Source organism: Argentina silus (genome assembly GCF_951799395.1).
Source record: "Argentina silus genome assembly, chromosome: 12".
NCBI classification, from domain to species: Eukaryota; Metazoa; Chordata; class Actinopteri; order Argentiniformes; family Argentinidae; genus Argentina; species Argentina silus.
This window is the reverse complement of record NC_139666.1, coordinates 12,397,791-12,425,045: the sequence shown is the minus strand read 5'-3', so window position 1 is coordinate 12,425,045 and position 27,255 is coordinate 12,397,791. Positions and strand designations below refer to the sequence as shown.

Genomic DNA, 27,255 nt, shown 5'->3' with positions numbered 1-27,255 from the left:
CAAGTTACCCCTTCATAAATCAAACTGGCAGTCGGGGAACAGCGAGCTGTCAAATGCTTGTTGCTTGTCAAATCTGTGCTACAAAGTAACGAAAAAGAGAAATCAAGCACCCAGCTATTTTTATCTGAAACATAGCTTCTTCAGTACGACAGGAATTACATGGATTGTTAAACGAATCCTGTCGACTTCACTTGATATCTTGTTTTTCTCAGTTCCGTGGTGCTGGGGTATCTGCCCTGGCTGCGTGACTGGGCGACTCGTCGTGACGATGAGGTAAGCAGGTGGAATTCTAGCTTGCCCGTTTCCTATCCTAGCTTGCTTGCTCTGTAACTAACAGTCATGTCTGCTAATGTAAGAAGACAGCTATTACTGCTGGTTAGGAAAAACATAGTGGTCATCAATAAATGGTCACTTGAAGTATCACTCTAAAAGAGACTGAGTGGGACGTTCACCAAACTACAGTTAGCTAGCCAGATGTAGCTAGCTGTTGCAGTCATGTCTGCAGCCTGGTGGTGGAGGTAGCTAGCTTGTGTAGCTAGCATAATGAAACAGCCCAACAAGAAGTTATGTTTTGCTTATCTAATGTCTCCTCTAGATATGGGATAAACAATAGCATATCGCTATTATTACAGGTTTGGCTAATGATATCATATACCTTTTGTCAATTGCCATTAATAATGTTTGAGATGAGAGATGAGTTTATGGACTGTAAATGAGATATAAGATACATTTTCATATCAGTGTCAAGAATTGTTTGCCCTTTTCAGTGCGATTGTCATTTGTTCATTCACATGGGTTTCAACTATATTGCCTACTAATATAGCAGAGAAAGTGGGTAAGTACAATCTTATGAATGTATTATTACACATCTACTTATATAGTATCTATAGTGTAACTTTTGTGGTCATCTTAGTCAAAGGCGTTTTTACAGATGTAACAATTGCTGATCTCAGTATTATTATCCTTTACGCAATGAAAATCCAGGAGGAATGATGTTAGACCACAGCTAGGTCTACAAAATAATCTATATAGCATCAGTAGGCCTATCTGCAGCTAGCCTGTCAGTCTGGGCTGTGCAGCCAGTTTGTACACTGCAAATCTTTTTCTGTTTCGCTATTGGCCAGAGCTCACTGGGAGGGTCTTCCTGGAGGCGGGCAGGCAGGCAGGAAGGGGGTGGCTGGAAATGCTTCAGCCAGAGAGTTAAGCAGACAGTCTTTTTCCTGCACTGTCGTGGAAAGAAAATTTCTGTCTAGGCATGGGCCCTGAACACACAGCACAGAGAAGGGAATGACAACTACTATTCACATGGTGATTATCTTTAGACAGAAAGTAATTAGGAGAAGTCGGACTGCTAACCCAGACTCTGTGGTGGAGGTTAGAGAGACTGAGGAGCTCCAGCACTGCATGAGGTGAGAGGAATGTTTCCCTGCTCTGTTTCCTGACTTGTTCATAGAGGAATTTGCTGCATTATGCTGCATACCATGCGGTGAGTGGGAGAGATAGGGGACTTCACACGAAGAGGTTGATAGAATCTGCTCCTACGGATCGCCCTCTCTTGCAGCTACCGCTGCTTCTGTTTGCTTTCGGTTGGTTTGCTGTTCCTCTCTAATGTGCATATTTAGCCAGTGTGGGGAGTTTACCTCTCTCATCCTGCCAGGAAAGAACAAGGCGCTCCCTTTATGCCTGCTCTGCAACTTCCTGTGGCGTTTCAGCACTTACCCAGTCTGTCTGTCCTGTGTCTGACTCCCAATGTGTGTGTGTTTGCACTGGGTACGTAGCAGTTTCCCTTACGTCTCGAGTTCTGGTGGACTGAGAGTCAACACAACTCATAACAATGATTTATTCTCTGAGGTGCTAGGTGTCAACTGGTCATCATAGCCAGCTGAAAAAAGAACTGCAGGGAAACTGCAGGGAAAGTAGCTAGAGAGGGACCATCACAAATGCAGATATGGAAAGTTCTGCCTACTTTACCCTACTAATATAAAGGCCTGTATGAATTGAAACTGATCTGAATATAACAGCACCAGTTGTGTAAAAGTTTGGTCTAAGTATTGTAACTACTGCATTTCATTATATTATAACTGACTCTTCATATAAGACTAATTTCATAACTTTCATTAGGCCTATATTGGAATTAGATTAGAAAACTACTTTTCCTTGAAGCCGAAGAAATCACAGCACCCACTAACAGGAATGGTTTATTTTCCTTTTTTCACATTTGTTTGGTCTCCTTGGTGGGTAGACTGCTGTAGATAATCACGGCTGATTATCTGGTACAGAAGTGCACCCTTAGTAACATGAAGATAATTAAGGTCATGCCAGTTCACTTAGCAGTTAAGACTATTAGAATATGAAGCACACACTCTTGCTGACTCAGTGAATTGCTGCCAGCATTGCTGCTGGAAGCTGGATGATCTACAGTAATAAACTAAAGCCTAGTTGTTAGAAAACTGAACCTAAGACGAGTTGAGTTTACAATGACAAACTTTAATAGACAGTAAACAACCTCTCTTTGTATACACTGATAGATACGCGGAAATAGTGATAGACTGATAGAGACGCACATGTGGAAAAAGTAGCTTGGATTGCAGCTCATTAAAAAAAGATTTTGTGTAGATCTGTGTAAGCAACTTTTTTTTGCGGGGGGATAAGTTTCTCTCTGCAGTTTGTAGTATTTTTTCATCTATGTGTAGGATTGACTCCCTTTTGATTTGCATTTTATCCACTGCCTTGAGGGTCTAAATTATAGGAGGAGCTGCACAAAACCAGGACTACTGCAAAGCAGGCAGAGCCAAGGGCAAAACGAGAGCCTCTGCCTCACTGATAACCTTGCAACTGAATTCACAAGAGTAGTGGTTCAGAGCCTCCCACACTTGGCTAAAGGTCAAACTATTGAGTGATACTCTTATATTCTATATTTATGTTGCCTTGATATAGCCTACTTTTTGCTAGCAAAATCATTCTCATCAGGGGTTTGATCAAAAATATACAGTAGAAGGCTGTAGGCAACTGTTTGCTGTAGAATTGTCTCATGAGAGAGAGTATAAGGCTACCATCATTATTTATTCCCTACAAGCTATTTGAGGAAGAATCAGACATCACATTTACCCCAATTATGCTTGTCCATGGAGAATAGAATGTCGAATTAAATTATGCCCTTTTCTGTAACATGATCCTGTTAACTGATACAGCCTACTATATGTCCCACTTGAGACTTTGCAAATTTCAAGGATGTTGTCAGTTCATCGTCAATCATTAACCAGGATTGTTGTGTATTTCAATTTGATTGATCTTCAACCTTTGGTTCATGCTGCAATACATGATGACAATATAGGTCTACTCTTTAAACAATAAAAAAGTGATTGCAAAACATGTAGGATTAGTCTATCATTATCATTAATAGAAAAAACAGCTTAGCCTATGTATCAGCACCAGGGATAAACTCTGCCTAGCCTAGTTTCTCGGTTCAATTGTGGAATACCACATTACTAACATCTAGACTAACACTGAATTATGGCCTCCTTTTAAATATGTTGACTGAATTGATATCCTCATTATCACAAAGTTCAGTCCCCAAGGGCTGCTCTATGTTTGGGCTACTTCTCCTGGGGTACCCCCAGCTGCTTTGGCTCCCCCCAAGCATATATTTATAATTTTGTCTTATTGGACTTGTCTGCCCGAAAGGCTGTCTGGAGATAAATATAGTGTCGAGCATAGAGTGCACGGAATTAAAATTTCATAAACCGTAGGCTGAAACAGATTCAAGGTCAGATGCATTAATCAGTCAAATATGTCACTCTGATTAGTGGCTGCTGTGTGTTAGCCTGGTGATGGCTGTGCTGTCGATTTAGACACCAGCCATGTTGTCACTGGCTGACATGTGTTAGCCAAGAATACCTCTATGGCTTAGGAGTATGGCCCACATCAGCATTGTGTTCTAGAACCTCAAATTGCTGTTGGAGGGGGAACTGGACTAATCTGGATAGGTCACAGGGGTGTTATAGGCACCTTCCTACCTGGGTCCCATCTGTCATGCCTCATCAGCGTTATCCTAGAAGCACATAGCCATGGCTCCAATAGGGATCATGTTATATTATCTGTCGTTGTAAGCTTTTTAGTAATGTCCTTTATGTTATGCATTTTTGCCAATGTGCTTCGCACAGTTCAGCTACTGTACTCTTTTTCTGTGTTTTAGAATGTATTGTAACTGATATTATCTATTAATAATATTGTGCTATTGATGCATAGGGGGAGGGGTGCTATTCTGATTGACAGCTGTCTTACATAGCCTAGATCAGAGCAAATAAAAAAAAATAAAAAAAGTATTAGCATTTGTTTTCACTTTCCCCAAATGGGTTAGCCTTTTAGCAGGATCTGAAAATGAATTATGATTTGGCTAATTGCAAAAGGGTCACATTTGATATGTGACTACCCTCTCTCTCTAAAGTATAGGCCTAATCCCCTAGGAGAACAGGAAAGTAGGCCTAGATCCTGCGTTTGAGTCCATGATTGTTTTACTGATAATTACTACATTAATAAATGGGCATGTCTATCCATTAGGTTGGATTTAGGCAAGGCCTAATGGAGGTGGTAAACTTTTGTGGCACCACCGTCATAGGCTAGAGTAGATCATCTGTTACCAAAATAATGTCTCCCCGCCAGTGATGCATTAGTTTTTCTTGTGAGGATAGTAGGCCTAGTGACAGTAGAGATTTGAAATTAGGCATTACCATTTATGCTAATACATTTAATATATTCCATTTAGCTGATGCTTTTATCCAAAGCGGCTTACATTGCAGTGAGTGCATACATTTTTCAGTAAAATATGATCCCAGCGGGAATCGAACCCACAACCTAAGCGTTGTTATCGCCATGCTCTACCAACTGAGCCACAGAGGACATTTAATCTTGGTCTTGGTAGAATATCTTGTTTTAGCCCCAGATAGCTGTTGCCATGCTTCTGGTTTCATGGAGAGAAAAGGGCCTTAGCAACAAGGAAGTACAGTAGCTCACATTAGCTCACAATTTCTTTTTTTACACAAAAGTATTTTTGTGGTTTTCTTGTGTTTTGTGGTATTCAGGTTGGTCAACATACGTGTTTTTGGCAAACATCTCATCTCATAATAAGTATCCATCCTGGAGTGACTTTCTGAAAGCTTTCCTAACACTGAGATCATCTTTTTGTCCATCTGCAAAATTGTGTTCGTGCTATGAAGCACTTGTGACTCACCCCTAGAGAGTGAAGTGTTCGACTGTTTCTGTCCCATTGGTCTTTGACCAAGCAGTTGATTCTTATAGGCTGGCCATGATCCGCCAAGTGCAGTGTGTCATCTAAACTAGTCCTCCTGGTTTGCACCACTGCATTCACTGCTCCCCTGCTGTTTCTCTCTTCCCAGTGTCCACATCAAGGCCTGAAGAATTCCAGATGTTCTCAATGATTCCAAATGACTTGAATGAGTTCATAAATGATCTTAAAGGGGAACCAAATGCTGCACCTCTTTTATGTTTGCTTGCTAGTTATTAAGAGGAAGAGAACAGTATAAACACATTTAGCAGTCCATGAGAAGCATTATGGAAACCAACGTTCCATGGATACTCATGAGTCATACATTTCATATGAAGGGAAGGCGTCACCTTTGTTCTGTATTTCAGGCTGTTGGACAGACCGGGTACTCCAAAGATATTCTATCATAATGTCACAGTAGTAGCCTATTGTTTTGTGTTTTTCACTCCGCTGTTTAGATAAGGCTTAACTGCTTCAAGGTTATGACAGTATTGTAAGGAAGAACAGCTGTTCAGTATGTTGCAGATTGTTTTTGCTAGTGAAAAACTTAAACTTAACTGTAACCCTTTCCTCTCTTTCAGATCACCAACAGAAAGTGCCTTTCAGACAACGTCCCCAACTTGAACCTGCTATCTGGTCCATGTGCGTGGAAAGCCAACGCTCCCTTTAAGGCCGGCCCTGAGCAGTGACAGAGGATACCTCAGCAGCAAATCTTCAGCCTTCAGTTCATTTCTGCACGATTCCAGCAGCTAAGGAATCCAACAGGAAAGATTTACTGTGGAGACAGGAAGATCTGCCAAAGCACAACGCGACTGACAAATTAGGAGAAGTTGGCAAAGTCAATACCAAGCAATCTGCAAGCATTAATATTCTATCAAGGAACTCCATTGCCTCAAAAATTGTATTGGATAGTGTCCTTGTCAGCAGAGGAACAGAGACACTTGAATGTGCCACATAGTGAGCCCCTCACTCTTGCCAGAGGTCTGCCATTGGTGCAAACTGATTGATAAGTGAATGCTTGCTGAATAATCACTTTTCCTCCCAGTTGACTTTCCAAACTCACGTGGAGACAAACGTTTTGAACTTTTTACAACGGGTGGCAGGTTTCCAAATTAAAGTCAACAAGTATTTTGAACTTCAATAGATTTAAACCTATTGACATGGCTTTAAATATATCTTCAATGAGAGACACAAAATGGCTGACTTTGGAAGTGTGTCGGCAGTTTCAGAGAGGAACTTGCTCACGTAGTGATGAGGAATGCAAATTTGCGCACCCACCAAAGAGCTGCCAGGTTGAAAATGGAAGAGTTATTGCCTGCTTCGACTCGCTAAAGGTAAGGCATGTCATGCACCATTTTTTTTCGGACAGATTCATGATTCTTGATTTTATGTGCAAGAAGAACTGGCCTTCTAATGTGGCATTTTAGGGTGTTTACTGTGCAAGGACGGACCATCTCAGTAGACATCCCATAACCATAAAACCAAAGGGGACATACATTACTACACCCCATGGGATACAGGCTATCCACCTCACTCCAGGTGGTGTAGGCCTATAGGCTATAGCCTATGCTGCCTTCCAGTGGGATTACTGCTGATGCGTTCTCCCTCTCACCTCAGTGGCCCTGTCTGTGGTTGGGTCTGGGTTAATCCACGTAGAGGCTCTCAATGCCACCGCAGCACAATATAGCCCTGCCCCCCCTGGATTATTCTTGTTGAATCATCTCCTTATCTCTTCACTGACCAGCCCAGTTTAAACAGTGTGCCAGGCCAATGTATTTTTTTTTACCTCTCAGTCAAGGCTTGTGCTGTAACAAACATCAACAAGAATCTGCACAAAGGACCTATTTTACCGTTGTATGTTTTTTTTTTTAGCTGTCGGAGGTGGGGGGGGGGGGATCCTTTGGGTAGCTTTTGATTTTGCCCATTGGCTTTTCACCCCAAACCATTAATGGGGATGGAGATAGTGTTGCAAGTCACTTAGTTTTTTGTTATGTATATGGATGGAGAAGCAGGACATTTAGGGCTTGAATAGCTGTCCCAGTCATTAATCTTAGAGGGAGTCATACACTGTTGCCCAAGCTCACCCAGAACAGTGCGGGCATTGAGCTGCCTGTCCTCCAAGGCTATCTACCTTGCACCGTCTTGTGTGTTACTGGGCCCAGCGAGTCTGGAGTCATCTCACCACGAGGATGGTGATAGGACCCGGGGGGATGCCTGCTCAGGACTCACATGTTCCTTCACAACCAATAACTACTTGCATGCATCTGAATTTAGTTAGGTGGACGAGGCTTTACGACTCGGGGCATTGTACTGTCTGTTTTGTATCACATTGAAAAGAAATTATTATCCGAACTTTTTCGTTGTTGATTCTGAGATATTGTGGTGGCTACGCTAATGCCCTCTGGAAACAGGATCAACCCACCCACACATGGAACGATTCATCCAATATTGCTGGAATTGTTATGTCACCGTTTCTCAAAGAGAATTATGTGGATGTTTTTATCACTTTTGTCATGCGTGTCATTAGCAGCTGATTGGGTACTGAAGAGAAGGGTTCTGAAATCAAAGTTAATTTGTTATTTTTTTTTTTAGCTTAATTGATTTGCTGAGAGAGAGAAAGAGATTCTGTTGTAAGCTGATGGAAGGGGGATGGGAAGAGAGGCCAGAAAATATACAAATGCCACACAGTCATGTGATGATGTCACAATTATTTCGTCTGAATAGCCTGTTGTCTATGTGAAAATAAATCCTTGAGTCTTGTCTGTCTGTTAGGCCTGCATTCTGTTGAAATTCTCATTGGCTTAGCATTAGTCATTTCCACATTGATTTAGTCTGTACCTATATTTTATTAATTATTTGATGTCTTAGTAAGTTCATAGTGAAGACATGTTGTTCCACTGTTATTGTAGGATATAGGATACTTTGGATTTGCCTTTCAGTTTTTCTAAATGCCCCCTAGTAGCCTAACTTTCCCTTAGTTGTTAAAGTCATGTGATGAATGAATGATCCTAGACATGAGCCATTGCAATGAAATGCTGACTGGTTCTCAACTGCAAACAACTGGCCAGAATCACCTATTATGGATGTCACAGGTCTCTCTTCTTAGTTCTGATCCACCCTCCCCTAACATGCTTTACTTAATGTTTTGCATGTGATTCCACTTTGCCCAGCAAGCCATGCATGATAGTAGTTACTATCTCATGACTGCCTGCAAATTAACAAAGAAAGGCAGACACAACCTCATGTTATCCACACTTTTTCCCATTCTAGGGGGTTGCCTGCCTCTTATCTGAATTGTCAGCATGAGAAACTGTCCCTGTTGCCTTAACGACCTGCCTGTTTCCTCCCTAGAAACAGGGCTGGGCTCCAGTGAAGCCCTGTCCCTGCCACTGCACGTAGGCTCACCCAGCATGGCTGTGCTGGCTCAGGGTTGGCTGTCAGTCATGATAGGGCTGAGAGGAGTTGCTTCCTGTGGGCTTCTCCCCTGAGGCCGTGCTGAAGCTGGGTCAGAGGAAGCCTCTACAGACGCAACAGAGAAGGAAACAGCACTGCTCATGCTTAGAGCTAGCTGTATAGCTTACTGACATGGGCTTTACATGCTTGTTAGGTTACAATAATTTATGCTTCATTCAATAATAAGCTTCATCATGTATGGTTATAAGCTGGCTCTAGTTGTTATTTAAGCTGATTATAAGCTTATATTTTAAGATAACTGTTGAACTTCGTCACCTCTTGCACTATATTTGACCCGGTTGATGCAACAGCATAGGCAATATTGAAGTGGATTGCTGATTGATTACATGTGGTGTAGGCTAGCAAGGCTACGGTGTTCTGTCGATAAAAAGCCATGACACTCACCCGCACTAAAGATGGTGCTGTAGATTTAGACCTTATTGAACAATGATGCTCAGCTGTGCATTTCCTTATCAAGTGTGTTGTTTGTTACACCTCCCATCATGAGAGGATGTAAGCTTGGCCTGTCATCCGGGGGACCATGTGACCAACAGTATTCCTCATGGGGCTCCTGGAGCATTGAAGCTGAGCAGAGGTGTTGAAAGCAGGAATATTAATGGAATATCCCTTCCAAACCAATCGAATGGTTTTGTCAATGTAGCTCAGGGTGTGAACTGAATAATTACCTCCCTGTCACCTTTTTTATTTTGGGGATGGGGGGGTGGGTTGGGGGAGGAGTTTATTTTCATTTTTCAAGTAGGCAAACAAAGCTGACATGAGTGAGTCTTTTTCACTCAAATGAGATGAGCAAATACATTTTCTATTCGGCGCTCTGCTAGGAACCGAAGCCAAAAGGCTTATGACATGCCACAAAGAGAATACACAAACTGTCCCTGGAGTCACTTTTAATCCATTTAACCTGTATCCAAAGCAGTTAGGAGGAAACAGAATGAATTGTGTCCTTTGTGCTGTAGCCGCTCCCCAGCTTTGGGCTGTCTTGTTTATGGCGTGGTGGTGTTTAACATTCAGTGTGTGGGTGTGGTGACCAGCACAGCGCATGCTGTTATACTGGGATTAGTCTAATTTATCTGCTCTGTGTCTGACACTACCCAAGATTTGTGAACAGAGCTGCCATCAGCTACTGTACATCACAGAAACAGCTATTCTGTTTCATGAGCTTATACTTTTATTGCACTGTATATCATATACTGTAGGCTATATTGTTCAGCCTCTTTTTAGATGTGGAGGGTTTACTCGAAGGAAAAAAACCTCCTCTTGTTACTTGGAGAGATATCTCTAAATAGCAACAGTTGAAGTCAGCAATTTATTCTCCTCATACACTGTAACGTGAAACCATGTGTGATAGATTGATATTCTTCATCTTAACATCGATCACTGAATATCTGCGTCATATTAAAGGTGACTTTCTTTGACATTGTGTAGGTGAAACATGAATAATGCATCATTGGGAGATTATAATTAAATTATCCAGAAAGCCTTTATAAATCCTGTTCTGTCAATCGAGTGCTGTTTCTTTTTTACTCAGCCTCATGGTCTCTCATATCTTGAAAGAACTTGACTGACTCATATCAATGTTCAAACTCTTAGGCTGGGTTTGTTATATTCCATACACACTTGTATTGGTTTAGGATGGAGGAGTGTTTCTGATCAGACCTGAGGGACTACATTGGTTCCATTGTACCTGCCAGACAAACTAAATCTAAGTCTTTGACATGTATTTGACCCAGGTCTCTTTCTGATTGACAGCCTATGTTGCCAGTAAATAATTGTAATCTCAATAATTGCCATTGTGACGGGGCAGCTGTAGGCAGGGCAGTTAGGGCGAGAGCCAAGGGCCATCAGAGGGGTGGAAAAGGGGTCGAGACAGAGTCCATGTGTGAAAGGGAAAGGAACTCAAACAATGCTTAACATTTCACACCGGGAATGGCTGTGACGACAAACCCCACTGTCTATGGGAAGGTAGCCGAGGGAGACTGAGAGAAAAGAAGAACTCTATCTGGGCTTAGCCTAATGGAGAAGCCAAAGCTAACTGCCTTGAGGAGATCTCTCTCATCCGTATGAGGGGGCTACACCACTGAAGTGGGAGAAAACATTAGTCTATCCTCTCTCTTACGTCACTGACTCACCCTTTTCCCTCTGCACCTGTTCCACCTTACTTTCAGACGTAAAGCAAATTGAGGCTCCTGTGCGTCACCAGAGCCATTCTTTCTTATTTCCGCTATTTCTCATTCACTGCAGTCTTGTCAGTGTTTTTACAGCAGCTGTGCCCCATAAAACCACGTGCTCCATTTTTATATGTTAAAGACACGGAAATACGTCAAGCAAAAGGCCATGTATTGTTCTGATAAAAAGAGAATTGGATAAGGTCTAATGGTTTCACCCCAGACATTTGCCACTCTTAATATCTCCCCTTTCTCACTCAATTTAAATATAAAGTATGCTCACCTTCAGTAGAGACTCAATGCTGCAAATGACGTCATCATTGGCTAGGCTATTTAAAGTCTCAATTAAGCCCTGCATATTACTTTAATTTTTCCATATCACTTGAGTAATATAGTAACATTAGCTGCAAATTAAGCATTTATTGGAGAGAAATGGGCCCGCCTCATTGTAAATTGATCTATGACAGCCTCATGCCTACTTCATCAGCTATCTCAGAAGATATTAGTTGGAAGTAATCACTCTTCCCAATATCCTAAAATGACGTCAACATTACACCACAATGTAGATCCGAATCATATGTGGGTCTACAAGCCAGCGCGTTGTGTCTTTTGTACCCACCTCCTGTTAGTCTTAGATCATGACTACAGTATGTAGCAGATAAAGGAGTGATCTCACATAAGCATATAGGAGCGCCATAGCTAATATGCCTAGCTATTGTATGTCCTCATGCATGTGAGTGTATAAGCAGCTGGTCATTGTTGGTTCAGGTGCTACACTCACACGGTTTTCACATTCCAGACTCATCCAGCTTCCTGTGCATGACATCAAAGCCCCCACCACCCTCCTAGTGAGTGAGCTGGAGACCAGTGTGTATACAGCCAGAAAATAGCCTCACGAAGCTCTCAGGAATCGAAAGGGAAATTCCCAGCTCTGAAGATCACGTTCAGCGAGGCAGCAAGAGCCTGTCCTCATGCTCTTATAGACGATGGTGTGTGGCATTGGATAGTGTAGGTTCCTCTTGATGTTTGTTGAAGTGGCTCACAGCATAGCGTGGGCGTTTACCCCCCTGATGTGGCTCAGGCTGTGGGATGTACCACGGTATTGAGTGAGTTGGAGTGAGAGCTGGGTGGGAGAGTGTGCGGCCTCACTGCAGATGATCTGATGTGGGAGAGCAGGAAGGCTGTGTGGAAGGAGGAAAGGCGTGTGTGTGCGTGCGTGCGTGCGTGCGTGTGCGTGCGTCTGTGGAATTAGCACTCTCACTGCAGTGGAAAGCCAAGCTTATGAGACACCAGCTCACCAGCTAACGCATATTAGCATATTAATTTCTAGCATGTCAGCAGTTGTTCTTATAGCCCATCTGTGGGATTATTAATGGAGAGGCAAACACACAGGCTACTTAATTACCCTTGGGAAAATGAGGCAAGTAAACTGACAAAATTGCCGATTGTCTTTGTCTCTTTGCATGTAATTGCAAGGTGTGATCTCGTCGATGTTAGAGAGAGAATGCGAAAGCGAACCACAGACCGCTCTACATGTTGACTTTTAGATAGTGTCCCTGTGTCTCTCTGTTGATCTCCTGGTGGAATAGAGCTTAACATGAATTTGAAAAGTCTGAACAAAAGACGTCCTACTGAGGGATGAAATCAGAGATTGTGGAGCCAGTGGAGGATTTGCCTTTGGCTGGTAGCTCATGCTCAGACTTCATGTCAACTTACCTGAACGCCAATGAGCTCTCGACCAAACTAGCCTAATTCTGAAGCTCGGAGAGGACAGAACGCTCTCTCCCACCACAGCCATTCCCATGAGGCATTTAACACTCACCGAACAATGATCCTTTTATCCTTCTGCAGTATTCACACCTCCTCTGGTTGCTTTCTAAAGGGAATGTTACACCAACACAAACCATTCTATAGAAGTAAAGTGCTCCTGTAATGAACCAGCTCATTGCGCTACAGATGTGGAAAATAGAAACCATTGTTTGTCTAGTTGTGGAGATTAAGCATAACAATTTTACAGTGCCTCACTCCTTTGTGATCCTTTCTGGTTTTCATGGAGTTAAACGTCTCCCGCCTGGGATAGCCTTATCCATTTCCCTAGACTTACATTGAATCAGACACTTAGGCCTACCTCCAGAGCTGTGTAAGGCTTGGTTCATTCAGATTTCTGGTAGTCTCAAATTCTGGCTGTGGTACCACTATCATCCTCTCACACCTGATGGGAATATTACGCTCCTTTAAACTCAGATAAGAGACCAGTGTGTGGGTTCTGCTCTTGTCAGAGAGCAACCGTCACCACTTTCCCCACTTTCCCCACTTCCTGAACTGGCATCAGACTTCAGGATGTCTGAGGCGACCTGAGCCTTTTAGCAAGCAGAGGAACAAGTGTGTACAAGGATACTGGGGTATCAGTAGATATTATGGCACAGATATAGCCTTAACTTGATGGATAACATGAGCTATCTGGACCAGAGAAGGGGTCAAAGTGCCTGAGACTGAAGCTCTGTTGAGTTGTAGCCTACACCTAGGAAGAAAGGCTGCTAGTGTTTTTTGGCTGATTTTGAGGGAAGGGAATAGGGCTAGCTAATGTTCTAGACATCCTGTCTACAATGTACCTTGTTCATATTGTTCGACAGTATGCCTAGGCTACCTGTTGTACTTTCTTGGGGTATTGCAGAGAAATGTTTATACTATGTTCTACTGTAGCCTACATAGCATTAGGTTTTACCATATACTGTAGGCCAGTCCTACCATCCTCACTGTGCAGTGTCGGCCTAAAGGCTACATCATAGCCAACGTTGGGGTTTCAACTACTGTTCATTGGTATATCAGTCAAAATACTGATTAACATTATTTATTCTTCAGAGACGAGGCACAGAGCTGTTTTGTTTTGAGAGGGTAAACAGGGGGCCTGTGTTTACCACAGCTGCATTTATGTTTTCCACATCTCTTAATAATTCACACCCTCTCTCATTCGGCATGAATGGAGGACGCGTTAATGATGTGCCGCGGAAAGAAAGCTAATTTAAACTTCACTAAAGGACTTGTAACTTTTGTTAATAAGGAACACTGAACTTTGTTTGCTGAACATCTGTTTCTGTTCTTCTGTGGGCTGAATAAACAGTTAGGCTACTCCTGTGTGTGTTTAATAATGAATAAAGTCCCATTGATATAAAATGTAAATGACATTGCGTTAGAGAAGATTGTCTTGGGACAGAGAGGAGCATTATGTGTATGTCTCTGTCTATATCATAGGCTGACACAAGATGTGCTTCCCAATCACATTCATATAGCAGCAAGTCCAATAATGGTGGAAATGTTGTAGTAGTTATAGTAGCACAGAGTCTGTGTTTTAATTTCATCAAACTTTTTTTGTTGTTTTTGTCCTGGACTCCTTTGGGAACCTCAGTCAGTCACAAAGAGGTCAGGCCAAGCCTTATGCAATAGCTTGACATAAACCCTAATCCAAACCCTACCTTTCATATCTGGTAACTTTCCAAAAGGAATGTCATTACCAGATAAAGTTAAGTGGAAATCCATGTGGGCAGTCCATGAGAATAATTGATATGAATCTCATGGGAGTATCTCAAATGAGTTTGTAATTCTAATCTGTTTATGAAATTAGTTCTGCTCGCTTGAATTATTGAAGTGTTTCTTCATTTGAATATGTAGGACATAAAGGAGCTTATCTCCCATTAATTCAGTTGTTTGACTGACAGCTATGACTGAATTAATGATTTGTCTCATAACAGAAATGTTCAAGTTCAGCATGCTGTCTATTTTACAGCCCTCACCACTCCAAAGTGAGGTCTCAGTCTAATACAACTCTCCTCTACTTCTACCAACAATATTTATGCCCAGCACCTATTTCGGGTCAGTCCAAGAATCATTAGTGGGTCAAGTGAGCAGAGTGGAGAGGATACTATCAGGCTGACATCTGGATTGTTGTGAATGGACTTTGGACTCAACTGTTCCCCAACAAAGAGAATGGGATGTCAGTGTGAAGAGATTCCCTACGTTGGCAAGCTCCGAGACAGTTTCTGGCAATTCAGCTTTTCCCGTAAGCCTCTTTTAGCTGGTAGGTTTAAAGCCGTGGCTAATTTGTTTCATGGCTCATTTTAGTGTTAGTGATACTGATTTCCAACTATATTGAAAGTTTTGGCCATCTTTGTTGATCATTTTCAGAATTTACTCACAATGAGCTCTGTGTATTCACCCCCTGATCATAGAAAAAACTAGTTGTCAACACTGTTTTCTGCTACTCTCTCTCCAGACATCCATATCCAGTGTGCATTGTCATGGGAGGCAATGTGCTCCTCTCTTAGCTTCTGTGAACAACAATTGCATCATCATCCAAACACTCTGTCCCCACAGAACCAGACTTGCCCATATGATGTTTTCATGACTGTGTTCTCATGATTTGTCCTCTCTCTTGGGGTCTGGGTGGGATAAACTGAATGCCGAGAGCTTGGACATTGTGGAGCCTCTAAATGAGTCTCTCACCAAGGCCATGTTCCGGGAATGGACAGTCTTTGTGTGTCCAGTAGCTGTAGCCTTTTTACTGGATGGTTGTCAATTAATTCTAGCGACCTTGGTTGTAATGGCATTGTGTGCTGCTGTTGAAAGCGGTATACATTTAGGCCAACCATTTTTTTTCTCGATCACTATTAATGCAATGTTGCACATTTGAATCTCATGATTTTACAGCTTTCAGTGAAATGATTTGAGCTGATGCAAGCAAGGATGTCTGTTGAAAGTTCTTTCATGAAGCAGTTTGTTGATTGTTCAATTTCATCCGTGCACAGGTGCACTAAGCAACACTATACAATCTTTTCACAAAAGATCAAAACCCTTGGTTTGCTATCATTGAAAAATGAGAACAGAATGTTCTGAATTGGACAACTGTTGAACAAGATCCATTCATCTTTGTAAGGTATAGACTAGTAGTGTCTTCGACAGGCCTATTGTAGGCTACATCTTCTGTAGGCCGACATGGTTTTAGAATTGGTCTAGCACTGAACAGCTAGGCCCTTTTTCAGAGATTATTAGAGTTTTTCATTAAAACGTAGATGTTATCATTCAGCAGAATTTCGCTAACTCAACAGTACCAGGCTACTACTACTCTCTTATTAAAGCTGTCAGGCCTAATCCTGTTAGTCTTAGTTTACTAAGTACATAGTACAGTATGTGTTTTCATATTGTTTCATAGTTTGCTTTGTTTTGTGTTCTTACTGTCTTATTACAGGGTCGATGTTCAAGAGAAAACTGCAAGTACCTTCATCCGCCCTCGCATTTAAAAACCCAACTGGAGATTAATGGACGCAACAACCTCATCCAGCAGAAGACGGCAGCAGCCATGCTGGCCCAGCAGATGCAGTTTATGATCCCAGGCACAAACATGCAGCCTGTAGTAAGTTGCTCATACTCAGTTGTAAGTACCCTCTAGCTACGTCCCACCCCAAAGTCACATCCTTCACCTCTGGCAGAAATGGGTACTTTTCCTGACTTTTCTGTTTCTGTTCCATTCCCCTCACAGCCCACGTTTTCTGTAAACCAGGGGCTTGGTCAAAGCCCTGCTCTCAGCTACGCTCCTTATATGACACCCATGACCCATGGGATGGGCCTGGTTCCTACGGAGATGCTCCCCAGCACCCCCTGTATGGTCCCGGGGAGCCCCCCTGTCAATGTCCAGAGCTCTTCTTCATCCTCCTCCTCCCCCTCACAGAAGCTGCTCCGCACTGACAAACTGGAGGTATCATGTCACCTTCACTCAAAAAAATAAATAAGGCCAAGTCATATACAAATTGATATGGAACGCCCGTCGAGCGTTTCAGATGAATAGACTGTCAACCTGCTGTAAGGTCCTCATTGTCCTTGTGTGGTTCTCTTGTCGTAGGTGTGCCGTGAGTTCCAGCGGGGGAACTGTGCGAGAGGCGAGACGGACTGCCGCTTCGCCCACCCCAGCGACAGCCCCATGATCGACACCAGTGACAACACGGTCACCGTCTGCATGGACTACATCAAGAGCCGCTGCTCCAGGGAGAAGTGCAAGTACTTCCACCCCCCTGCACACTTACAGGCCAAAATCAAAGCCACTCAACACCAGGTCAACCATACGGCCGTGGCAGCCCAGGCAGCAGCTGCAGCCATGGTAAGATGCTTCCCTTCAGACAAGTGTACAGCAGCTTAGTAACACACACGACAGGCTAGTGTAAAACATGTCTTCCTTAAGGCCAACTCGTCCTATTAGTTCTACACTCACAGCCGTAATAGATAGTTGACTTATTTTAATCCTATTTAATTTACGTTTGTTGGTTAATTAGCCAACATCATAGAATGTGGAGCACTGCTTTATTTTTTACATGAGGTAGTTACAAGCAGTTTAACATCTCAGGTTGTTATGTCTAATATATGCTCTTTAGTCTGTATTTAGGCCTAAAATAAGTTGAATACATAGTCTGCGGTAATCTACTCCTTAATTTGCCTTTAAACTGTCACATACTGTAGCATAGCTGTTGAATTTGGGACATCTTCTCATGTCACGCTAACAAACCTAGCTATAAACCTAAAGGTTTGCTTTGGCCGTCTCCCCTTGCTTTCCATGCTTTAAAAAAATCTATGTTCAAGTTGCTAGCTGCTGCAAAGATAACCTTGTTTCTACAGCAACTGTCTTGTTTCACACTAGTGTCTGCTGTTGGTTTTGCCTCTGTCTTAAACCTACAAGGTCCTAAGGGGGAACAAATGATCTGCTTATTACTATGGAGTAAAAAAGAAAGAATCCATAGTCAGATTTACCAGCTAACCTCTAACAGCTGATTCAACAGTTAACATCGCTCTCATCAATTGGCAATTTAGCCTTTTTATTTACGCAGCAAGACATTATGCATGCATGGCCGTACATAGAATGTACTGTGTATTCCATAGCCCTCCTATTTTCCGTTCCTCCATATGTTTTCATCATCGGTTTTATGGTCATAAATGTATGTACTTTTTTTTTTACATTGTATTTTGTTTTTGCATGACCTCAGAGTTACATAAACAGAGGTTCATAGTAATGGGGAAACCAGTACTTCTGTAATGCTCGAATAGTATCTTTAGTATTAGGCTACATGTAGTGTATTCTGTAAAACTAGTGAAGGTATCATTTTGTTCAAGAACCATAGAACACCAATGTGTTCTGACAGGCATGTGCTAGGAAGGGTACCAAAAATGAGATCATTGTATTATGATCAGAATTAACAGAGCTCCACATTCTATGCATAGGATTTCATCAGTACAGTAGATGCGCTTAGATCTTATGTGGCAGTAGAGTAGATCATTCTCTCTCTCCCTCTGCATTTACCATGTCGTAAAAACACACAAGATGACATGAACTGCAACAGGCTAGCCTTATAAAGACGAGGTCATCATGTCCAGCCAAGGGATGACCTCTCATATAGATGATGCCAGTTAGCTTTCTCTTCTGTCTCCATATCAAATTCATGTGTATCATGTACAAGCCTGGTCCTTAAAAGCAATTGTGTGTCAATTAATGCCTTCATGACGTTATACAACATTTAGCCTATAGTGTTCTACACTGTATCCTTGATTTGACCATGTATTGATACTGATTAACAACTTGATCAGCTAATGTTGTGTTCTTATAGTGATTGACCAATTGTACATTGCAAATAACCTTGGTCCCAATGTCGTTGTACAGTATTGTTGTAAATCCTACTAGATTAATTAAGCTATTAACGAGTATAGTAGATGCTTACATACTAATTCAGAAGTAAGAAATATATGTTTCCTTGAATCAGTTATTTTGTTTATTGTGCATGCATATTGTTTTATGTGGTATACTGCATTCAGATTATTTTGTTTTGTTTTTTCCTTCTCACCTATCCACAATGCAATGCTGTCCCCATGACGCACCTCTGCTTGCTGTTACCTGTATGTTAATACGCTTGAATCCCATTGGCCCACTGCCATCATGTGCTCGCTGCCTGCTATTAAAAGACTCAGTCGACTGCCAAAGCAATGAAGCGACCCCTCGAGGCAACTGTAGACCTGGTACTTTGACCTTTCACCTTTTGCTTTGCATGTAGCTATTAATTGTACTGTAGCAACTCACAGAATTTAATTTGCCGTTTTTATTTTACAACCTCTTAAGACTCATCTAGTATGTGTACAGAATCATTTACCATCAGTTATCTTTGATTGATAGATCAACTATGTGTTTAATTGTGTTTTAGTAGAATATTTTAACCATTCACTGATTTTATCATGAATACCTTGCTTGATTTTGTCCTCTTGTTGTTGTTGTAGTCGTATTATTATACAGTTGTGCTACAACGTTGTGTAATTGTAAGAATATTATTTACAGCTCATAGCCAGACAATGTTTACAAAACTGCTGCTGACAAGTATTTTGGCTCTGTCATGTTAACATGTCCTCTCTCCTCTGCAGGGTTTCCCTCACGGTATGCTGCAGCCCCTACCAAAGAGACAAGCACTTGAGAAGAGCAATGGGGCCAGCTCACTCTTCAACCACAGTGTTTTGCACTACCAGCAGGCTCTGGCCAACGCACAGCTCCAGCAGTCGTTCTATCCAGGTATGCTCTGTCCACGGCCCCACAGACACACTCACTGAGTGGCCCTCTGCCCTTTTATGACTCCTTCCCAGGTTATGTTTGGTTGGCTACTTATCATGGATCTGTTAGATTGAGTCTGTATCCCAGTTTGAGGCGTCTTTACATGTTTCTTTGCATTCCTCACGGTCAGATGGTCGCTATGATGATGGAATAAAACACCCTTTAATACAAGCTGATAATTTGTGCCAATTATGCACTGTTAATGTTCCTGATGCATATGTAACTGCTCACTGTTAATGTTCCTGATGCAGATGTAACTGCTCACTGTTAATGTTCCTGATGCATATGTAATTGCTCAATGTCTTGGCATTAGTCCGGAAGTCTTATGATTTGTCAGTGCTTCCAGATGGGTTAGTCGAGGGAAGTCTGCCAGCTATGCATGGCTAATTCCAACACTAGCGTGCGCAAACTTTGCGGTTTCTACATTCTCATTTCTCATTCCCTGTTGTGCGTTAATATAGTAGTCGACTCTTCAGGTGTTAAGTTTGCTGTACATAGGCAGTGATCCATTACGTCTTGAGCTCATTTCTTTCTGTCAACATGGCCTTCCAGTGGTCAACAGTAGCAGCCCCCCTCAGCCTGCCTTGTACTATAGCCAAGATCTACTGTATCTCACTGCTACTGAGTCACTCCTGCCCTGCCTGCCTAGCACTGCTGCCCATGTCAGTGGAGGAACAGCTACCTTATACTGCATGTGCCACCCCCTCTCAAAATGGGTGGTCTTACACCCACACACTATACTAGTACTACAGTACATTACACATCGGGCTTCTCTGTGTATGCTCGCCTCACGGCTCACCAAGCTAAAGATCCCCTGGTTCCCACTGAGGGGTTGATGTCTGCTTGTATTTGGTGTTTGAATGTGTAAAGCATGCTGAAAACAGTTTCTAGCTAACCTGTTTTTCTCCCCTATTAACCTATATTCACTTTCCACTGCATAATCACACAGGGTCAGTCTTTTGCATGACTCCTGCTACCAGCATTGGTAGGTCACTTGCTTATTATTTCTGATATCACCTAATGAATGGAGAACCTGGGTGGAATGCTCTTACTCTTGATTTAAAATAAACTCTTGTTATTCCAACGTGTGCCTGGATAAACACTGCTCTAGTCAGGGCTTAGGCTTGTTTATCTACATTATGGGCACATTTTAAATCACCTGTAAGAAAGTTTATTTATTTTATTTTGTATTAATTGTATATTCTAGTGTATTTTTATGTTAGTCATGCTCATGACAAATCGCCAGACTTTATGTTTTATACTTGTTCCCCTACTTTTGATAATTATTTATTTTTTATAGAAATCTTTTTTTGTTCTCTGCAGTGATAATCACACCTTAGTGAATGAATATCCAAAACACAAGAAAACATACTGTAAACAAGTACTACTGGTTGATGTTATTTATAGTTCTTTGCTGTGCAGTGTGGTTAGGAAATTTGATCAGTTTCCCAGAGATTTTTCTTGATCATTCCTTGGAAAATTATTATGCAAATACATTTCCAAGCTCTAAAAAAATAATAATATAGCACTTTGAAAATGCTGCTATAATCATCATATGCCTTGTAAAACATAAGTTTGTACTATTCATCATTATTGAATGCATTTGGTTTCAAATGACAGTCTTCTCTGGACATAACAGATTTTGGACAAATTTCCTAAACTATCTTTTATCAGCCCTCCTCTATTATTTTTCCCGTGCTTTCTTGCTTTGCACTGTGATTGCTGCCATCTGCTGGTCTAACCCAATGATGGCTTGCTGCTAATGTTGTACTGTATTCACCATGCAAAAAAAAAAAAAAAAAAAGAGAGAGACGTTGCTATGGTTACCATAATGCTCCACCTACCTGTTCATTGCTTCCATGGTTCCCTTCCTGAAAAAGTACCCATGATGTACAGTGCTACGCCTGCTACTGTCTCTGCAGCAACTACTCCTGCCACAAGTGTCCCCTACGCAGCAACAGCACCAGCCAATCAGGTTTGCTCCTTTTAAAGCTTTCTTTCATGAATCCCTGAGCTCTAAATAAGTGCTCGTTATGACAACAGAAGAGTCAGCTGTCATCATGGCATTGCTCCTTTGTGTTTCCTTGTTTATCAGTAAGCTTATTTTCTATTATTTCAGATGTATAAGTCTTACTTACGAAAAATAATAAAGCACTTATTTAGAGATCTCTCATCTGCAAATAGTAGTTGTGTTGTGTTGCACAATTTCCTTAATTGTTTTTGCATGTTTTTGCTTTATTCAATGTCAAGTGCCCCCTTTTTTTTTTTATCAACATTCAGTTCCTATAATTCTGTCAAGTGTGGGGAAATAAAACAAACCATACGTTGGAGTCTCTTGAAGCACCTCAACCTCTTAAGAAATAAAGGAGAAGGAAGAAGGACAATAGGGAAGAATAGTCTTACTCTGACAATCTTCAAATTGCTAGAATACACATTTTGGAGGTGTTTGTCTGACATGATTTGGTCTTTATGTGAAGATGTGTGTGTGTGTCTGTGTGTCTGTGTGTCTGTGTGTCTGTGTCTGTGTGTCTGTGTGTCTGTGTGTCTGTGTCTGTCTGGGCCCAGAGCACCAATCTCTGGGCTGAGACTGCCCTCTGTTGCCCAGTTGAGAAAGCAACTTATTGAGGGTCAGGTCAGGTGATCAGATTCTTCCTTTCAAGTTACAGTAGGAAGGTTGTGGATTTGTAAGCGTTTTTTCATTTTGTAACCTCAACCACAAAAACATATTCCCCATGGATCAATCTTGCATTATGTAATTCATTCCAAATGTTACTGTGGCCTCCCGCCCCTTTGAATTACCACTGTTTTCGAGGTATTCTTTTCTAACTGATTTGTGTGTTGGTGTGGTGTGGTGGGTGGGGGTGTGGATGTGAGTGTGCATGTGGGTGTGTTTTGCTCTGTTTCATTAATTTGAGAGATTACAATTTACAGTATTCAACTCAGGCCCCTATTTTTTCTCTCCTTAACCCAGATGTTTTATTTGACATGCAATCGGATTCAAATGTGATTTTCCTCACTCACATGTGGTTTTCTTTCTTTGCTATGCCTCATTTGATTATACTGATCACAGTTTGCTGCAGTTAAACATATTTTAATGCGTTTCATTTTTCTTTTGAAAACTGTGAAGTCATTTACTGCCATCATGACTTTTGCACCGCACTGTATCAGCATTTTCTTGGCAATCCAAAAATGTACTGGCACAGTAACTTGGCCCTGAGGGCAGTCGGCCATTTTCTTTTATTATGAATGCCACCATTGAGTAACATGTCTTTCTCAATCTCTGCTTCTGAAACAGATCATCCTCAAGTAACCAACAGGAAAGGAACAGAGTGTCAAGATGCTGCCCTAAGAGGCCCTAAACAGCCCTTCTGTAAATACTACATTTGCTCCACACGAGAACTACAGCAACCTGCATGCTGAGAAGAACATTACTGAGGAAAAGATGTAAACATAACATTGAACTATGTTGAATATACAAATTATATACCTGTATTGCTAGGACTAATACCGTTACTGATATGTAAATGACACAAGATTATTACATGTATAATATACACATGATTGGGGATTGTGAAGATTTAATCGTTATGGTATTTGACAATGACTTTTTTTCTTTTCTTTCTACAGTATGTTTCTTAAAACTGCACAACACTCACCCGATTCAAACTTAATTTTCACAGAAAAAACAAACGCATCTACAGTAAGTGCTATAGTAGATTGCTTTTATTTAATGAAAAAAACATAGAAAAGTACTCATGTGTATACCCCATATACAAATTGCACTTGTTTTGTGAATCAGGCTGGAGGGAGTTACCCCTCTCGCTGTTTGAAAGGATGAACGTGACAGAGGATAGCCTGTTGTTGACCGTGTTGTTCCCTTCTTTAGTACAGGATCACTGCTCCCCCTGCTGGTGTGCCTTTGCCTCTCTGTGTGATGTCTGGATAGGGGAAAACTACTTGAGCATGGCCACAGATAAATGATTGATTTTGGTTTTTCCTTAAGGCAGCCTAATAACAGTGTTATTATTAACCGCCACAAATTCAAGAATTGAAATACTCAACTCAACCACCAGTTACCCTAAGTTTCTATCCATGCAGGTCTGTTTGCATTTTGTCTCTCTGGTCAGGGTTTTGTTTGGGCCTTCGGTGCGTTTCCATCCTTAAAAGAACCACCATAGCCCAGTTGTCGTGCCAATGGCCTAGCAGAGTGATTGGTTGGCTAAAACAAAGCCCACTGCATGTGTCCATATGGATGTCTGCAGGAGGAGGAGCTGATTGAGTAGGTATGCCAGCACAGGCATGTGAAGGGTAAGATGCACGTGCACGTGAGGCATCGTAGATATGATCATAGCACAAGGGCCACGAGACATCAAAGGGGGAGCAGAATGATAAAGTGTTCAAATTAAAGGTCAATTGAATGATCCTTGTAAAAAAAAGGCTGACTCACATGGAAGGTAATCTTGCAGGAACTTGGAGGTCACTTGTCAATCTTGTCTTATTTTAACTGTAGAAGTGCCTAAAGTAATGTACATACATAACAAGCATCTTGAAAAGGCTATAAGTGGAAACATATTCAACTTTAAATAGAAAACTCTCTCTCTATCTCTCAACCTACTCCACTTTGTCAGTATAATCAAATCTGGATGAAAATGAACAGCTGTGTGTGTGATGCTAATTCAGTGCATTAGTACTCTTTGTACACCCGGTTAGTTTTAGTGCTTTAATAACTTTTCATTCACTTTCAAGTTTCAATATCTGGCAGATTTGAATCACTACTGCTTTGGTAGAATGTTCAGTGATGTTTCATTATGTAACATGGGTTAGCCTAAGTCTTTCAGTTTGAAGAAGTTTGCAACAAAAAAGTGATTGGAGATGAGTTTGGAAAACATGATATGTATTGTGGTTCAATGTTAGTAACTCACCTGTCTCTTTATACAACTGTCTTTATTATATCCTAACGTTTAATGCATTGTAATCATATAGTCTGTCTAACATCTTTCAAGTAGAATGTATTGCGATAAATGTTGTAGTGATAGGACCTGGTTACATAACTAATCACATTGTGCAATGAAAGTCATATAACCCTACATTTTGTTGTCAAATGTACATCATATTTAGAGAACTGGTCTGTGCCGTTTCAAAATGAAAATAGCACATACAGTTCATACATTCAGGGCCAGATTTACTCAACAATGCACCTGTGCAAAGTTTGGACCTGTTATTTTCAGTAGGATATAAAAGAAAGCATGAAACTGTCAACACGTAACCGTAGGTTTATACCCCTCTGTTAATCTTGGTTTAACTTTTTGTTCTTCCTTTTAGTTTTTATTTGTTCTTAAAAATAACAGTTATAAACTTTGCATAGGCACAAATGCTAAATCTTGCCCCCAGTCTTTTCATTCTTTTCTTCCTTTTTTCATTGTGTGTGTGAGTGAAATCAGTATGCATACAACAAATTGAATCAGTATCATGATATATTGTCATGGTGTTTGATTAACTCAGACAATCCACAGAGAGACTCCTTTACGCATGTTCTTACCACCTTTAACCTTTTCTTCACTTTTTTTTCTTTTCAGAAAAGTTAATTTTCATGTAATGTTTGATGGAAATATATGGAATATACTTAGTTTTATTTGTTTAACATTAGTAATAGAACAATGTTGTAACCTATTCTATTTTAAGATGAATGTAATTTATTAAGCTGAGCTTTGCTCTGCTGGAGGTTCCTCAAAGGGCCTGTCCTGTCACGTTAGCCTATGAAAAGCCGTCTGTGATCAGGGATGGGATGTCGGAGCTACCGAGGGGCAAGCTCCCACATCTCATCCTTGTCACTGCCTTGTCACCTATACAGGACAACACACTGCAGTATGAGCAAGGCTGTAGAATTGCTTCTATTATGTAAAAAAAAAAAAAAAAAGTCTATTGTATAGGTCACAGTTTACCAAAAAAGAAAAATGTAAGTAAATTTCATCGTAGTATGGTATAATTTCATGTTTATTTGTCGCTGTGGCAACCTAAAGTTGCAATGACGGAAGCTCTGTATTTTTGTAAATGATGTAATTGTCACGTTTTTCTAGAGCACTGTAACACACTAGATTATATTGACAGAATCTGAACATTTCCTATTTTATGGCAAAATTATATACAACAATATTTTCTGTATCTTATTGCCTTTGTATCACAGTATATTCATTTTCCTAGGGCCTATCCACGGCACTGAAATGTCTCAGTACATGCTCTTAATTTCATCAAAAAAGAGCTGTTATGTTCTCTGATACAAGAACCTCTGAACGATATACTGTAGACAAGAGAAAAGTGAAAAAGTTGTTGAGCAGCGGTTTAGAATTGCACTTTTCCCCTCAAAATTTGATTATTCTAAAACTGCAGATAATTTATTATAGTCATGGGTATCACAAATGTGGCAGTGATCTTTTTTTATTATTTCAAATGTTCACAGAGGGCATCTTTCATATGAAAAAGCCATTTGTAACTGGATGTTCATTTCAATTCAAGTTTTACAAAATGTTTTGAATGTTATTATAGCTAGAAACATCTGCACCTGCGAGTCAGTTGAGATTTTAGATTACCCAATCAAAAGAGTTATGGACAGTCAGAATGTGTTTGCTTTTATTGACCCATTGGTAACATAATTCCTAAGCACTTTCTGAACAGTTGGTAAACTGAGCAGACAAGCTTATTAGTGAACTTTGCCTTACCTTTGATGTATTGTTCTTAAGTTCTTATCTGTTAGTTGGGTATCATGAAAAATAAGGATTGTAATTAGTCTATTGCAAATTAGATTTCAGTGACATATGCTGTTTTTCTCACCACAGGGGTTTTCATTTTGAGGCCAAAATGGTAGATTGTAAAGAGGGCAGTCAAACACTTTCCTGAGAAAAGCTTGATGGTGATAAACTGGCAAACGTGCCATTCTAAATGGTTGTGCTAACGTTACTGCAGACCTGTATGTAAGCTGCTGTGCCAGTGCCACATGGTTCCATCAGTTATACTCTATAAGAGGGGAAAAGAACAAACCCTTATTCATTTTAAATCTGTTTATGTGACAATTTTAAATGTTTTATTTGTGCATAATTATGTGCTCTTTTATGTTATATACAGTAGTTTTGTTTTGGTAAATCCAAAATTGTGTAAAATCTAATGTTAAAAAACAAATAAAAGTTTAAGTAAATGCCATCTTTGAGGCCTTTGTTTCCGTGATTCATTGATCAGATTGTATTCTTATTTTGAGACTTGCTATGCAGAGGACATGATTTCAGAAAGGATAACACAAGACAAAAGCTGTCTCATTTGCCTTATAAACATTTATATAGCCTTATGCAGTAAAAGAGCATTATGCAACTTCAGCAAGGCCCTTCTGCTAGGCTGTTTGTTTCCATGATAGTTTATAAGCAGCTTTTACATAGCCCACTCCTTTAGTAAGTTCAGCAGCGACACAGCTGGCAGCGTTGCCATAGCAACAGCATCCGGCGCACTTTCCTCCTCTTGGATACACATCCTTAAGCCGCGGCTGTGATTGGATGAGCGCTCCGGGGATGTCACTGGGGTAACCGAATGATGGGCATTTTAACACATGAACGGAAATCCAACCGTTGAATGTTACTGGCCGTTTCCGTGTGGCATTCAGACGGTCATGAGTGAGGTTTACAACGAATGACGGTAGCCATTGGGCTTTTTGCACATCTATC

General features: G+C 41.0%; 1 protein-coding gene across 11 annotated transcripts; it reads left to right on the top strand.

Annotated features, from left to right (window-relative positions):
- Positions 1 to 101: 101 nt before the first annotated feature.
- Positions 102 to 26,743, top strand: LOC310812864 (muscleblind-like protein 2a). 11 transcript variants are annotated; one of them, XM_083681591.1, is made up of 10 exons: positions 102 to 273; positions 5,866 to 6,618; positions 16,163 to 16,348; positions 16,454 to 16,669; positions 16,814 to 17,068; positions 18,916 to 18,969; positions 19,366 to 19,510; positions 20,499 to 20,534; positions 21,430 to 21,524; positions 22,845 to 26,743. In XM_083681591.1, the coding sequence occupies exons 2-10, from the start codon at positions 6,445 to 6,447 to the stop codon at positions 22,857 to 22,859; spliced, it is 1,176 nt and encodes a 391-aa protein (XP_083537717.1). In that variant the 5' UTR covers positions 102 to 273; positions 5,866 to 6,444; the 3' UTR covers positions 22,860 to 26,743. The 11 variants fall into 11 exon arrangements, with proteins under 11 accessions (XP_083537717.1, XP_083537718.1, XP_083537714.1 ...); XM_083681592.1 differs by lacking the exon at positions 102 to 273 and adding an exon at positions 1,212 to 1,409 and having other exon boundaries at positions 16,163 to 16,327; XM_083681588.1 differs by lacking the exon at positions 102 to 273 and adding an exon at positions 1,212 to 1,409.
- The last annotated feature ends 512 nt before the right edge of the window (positions 26,744 to 27,255 follow it).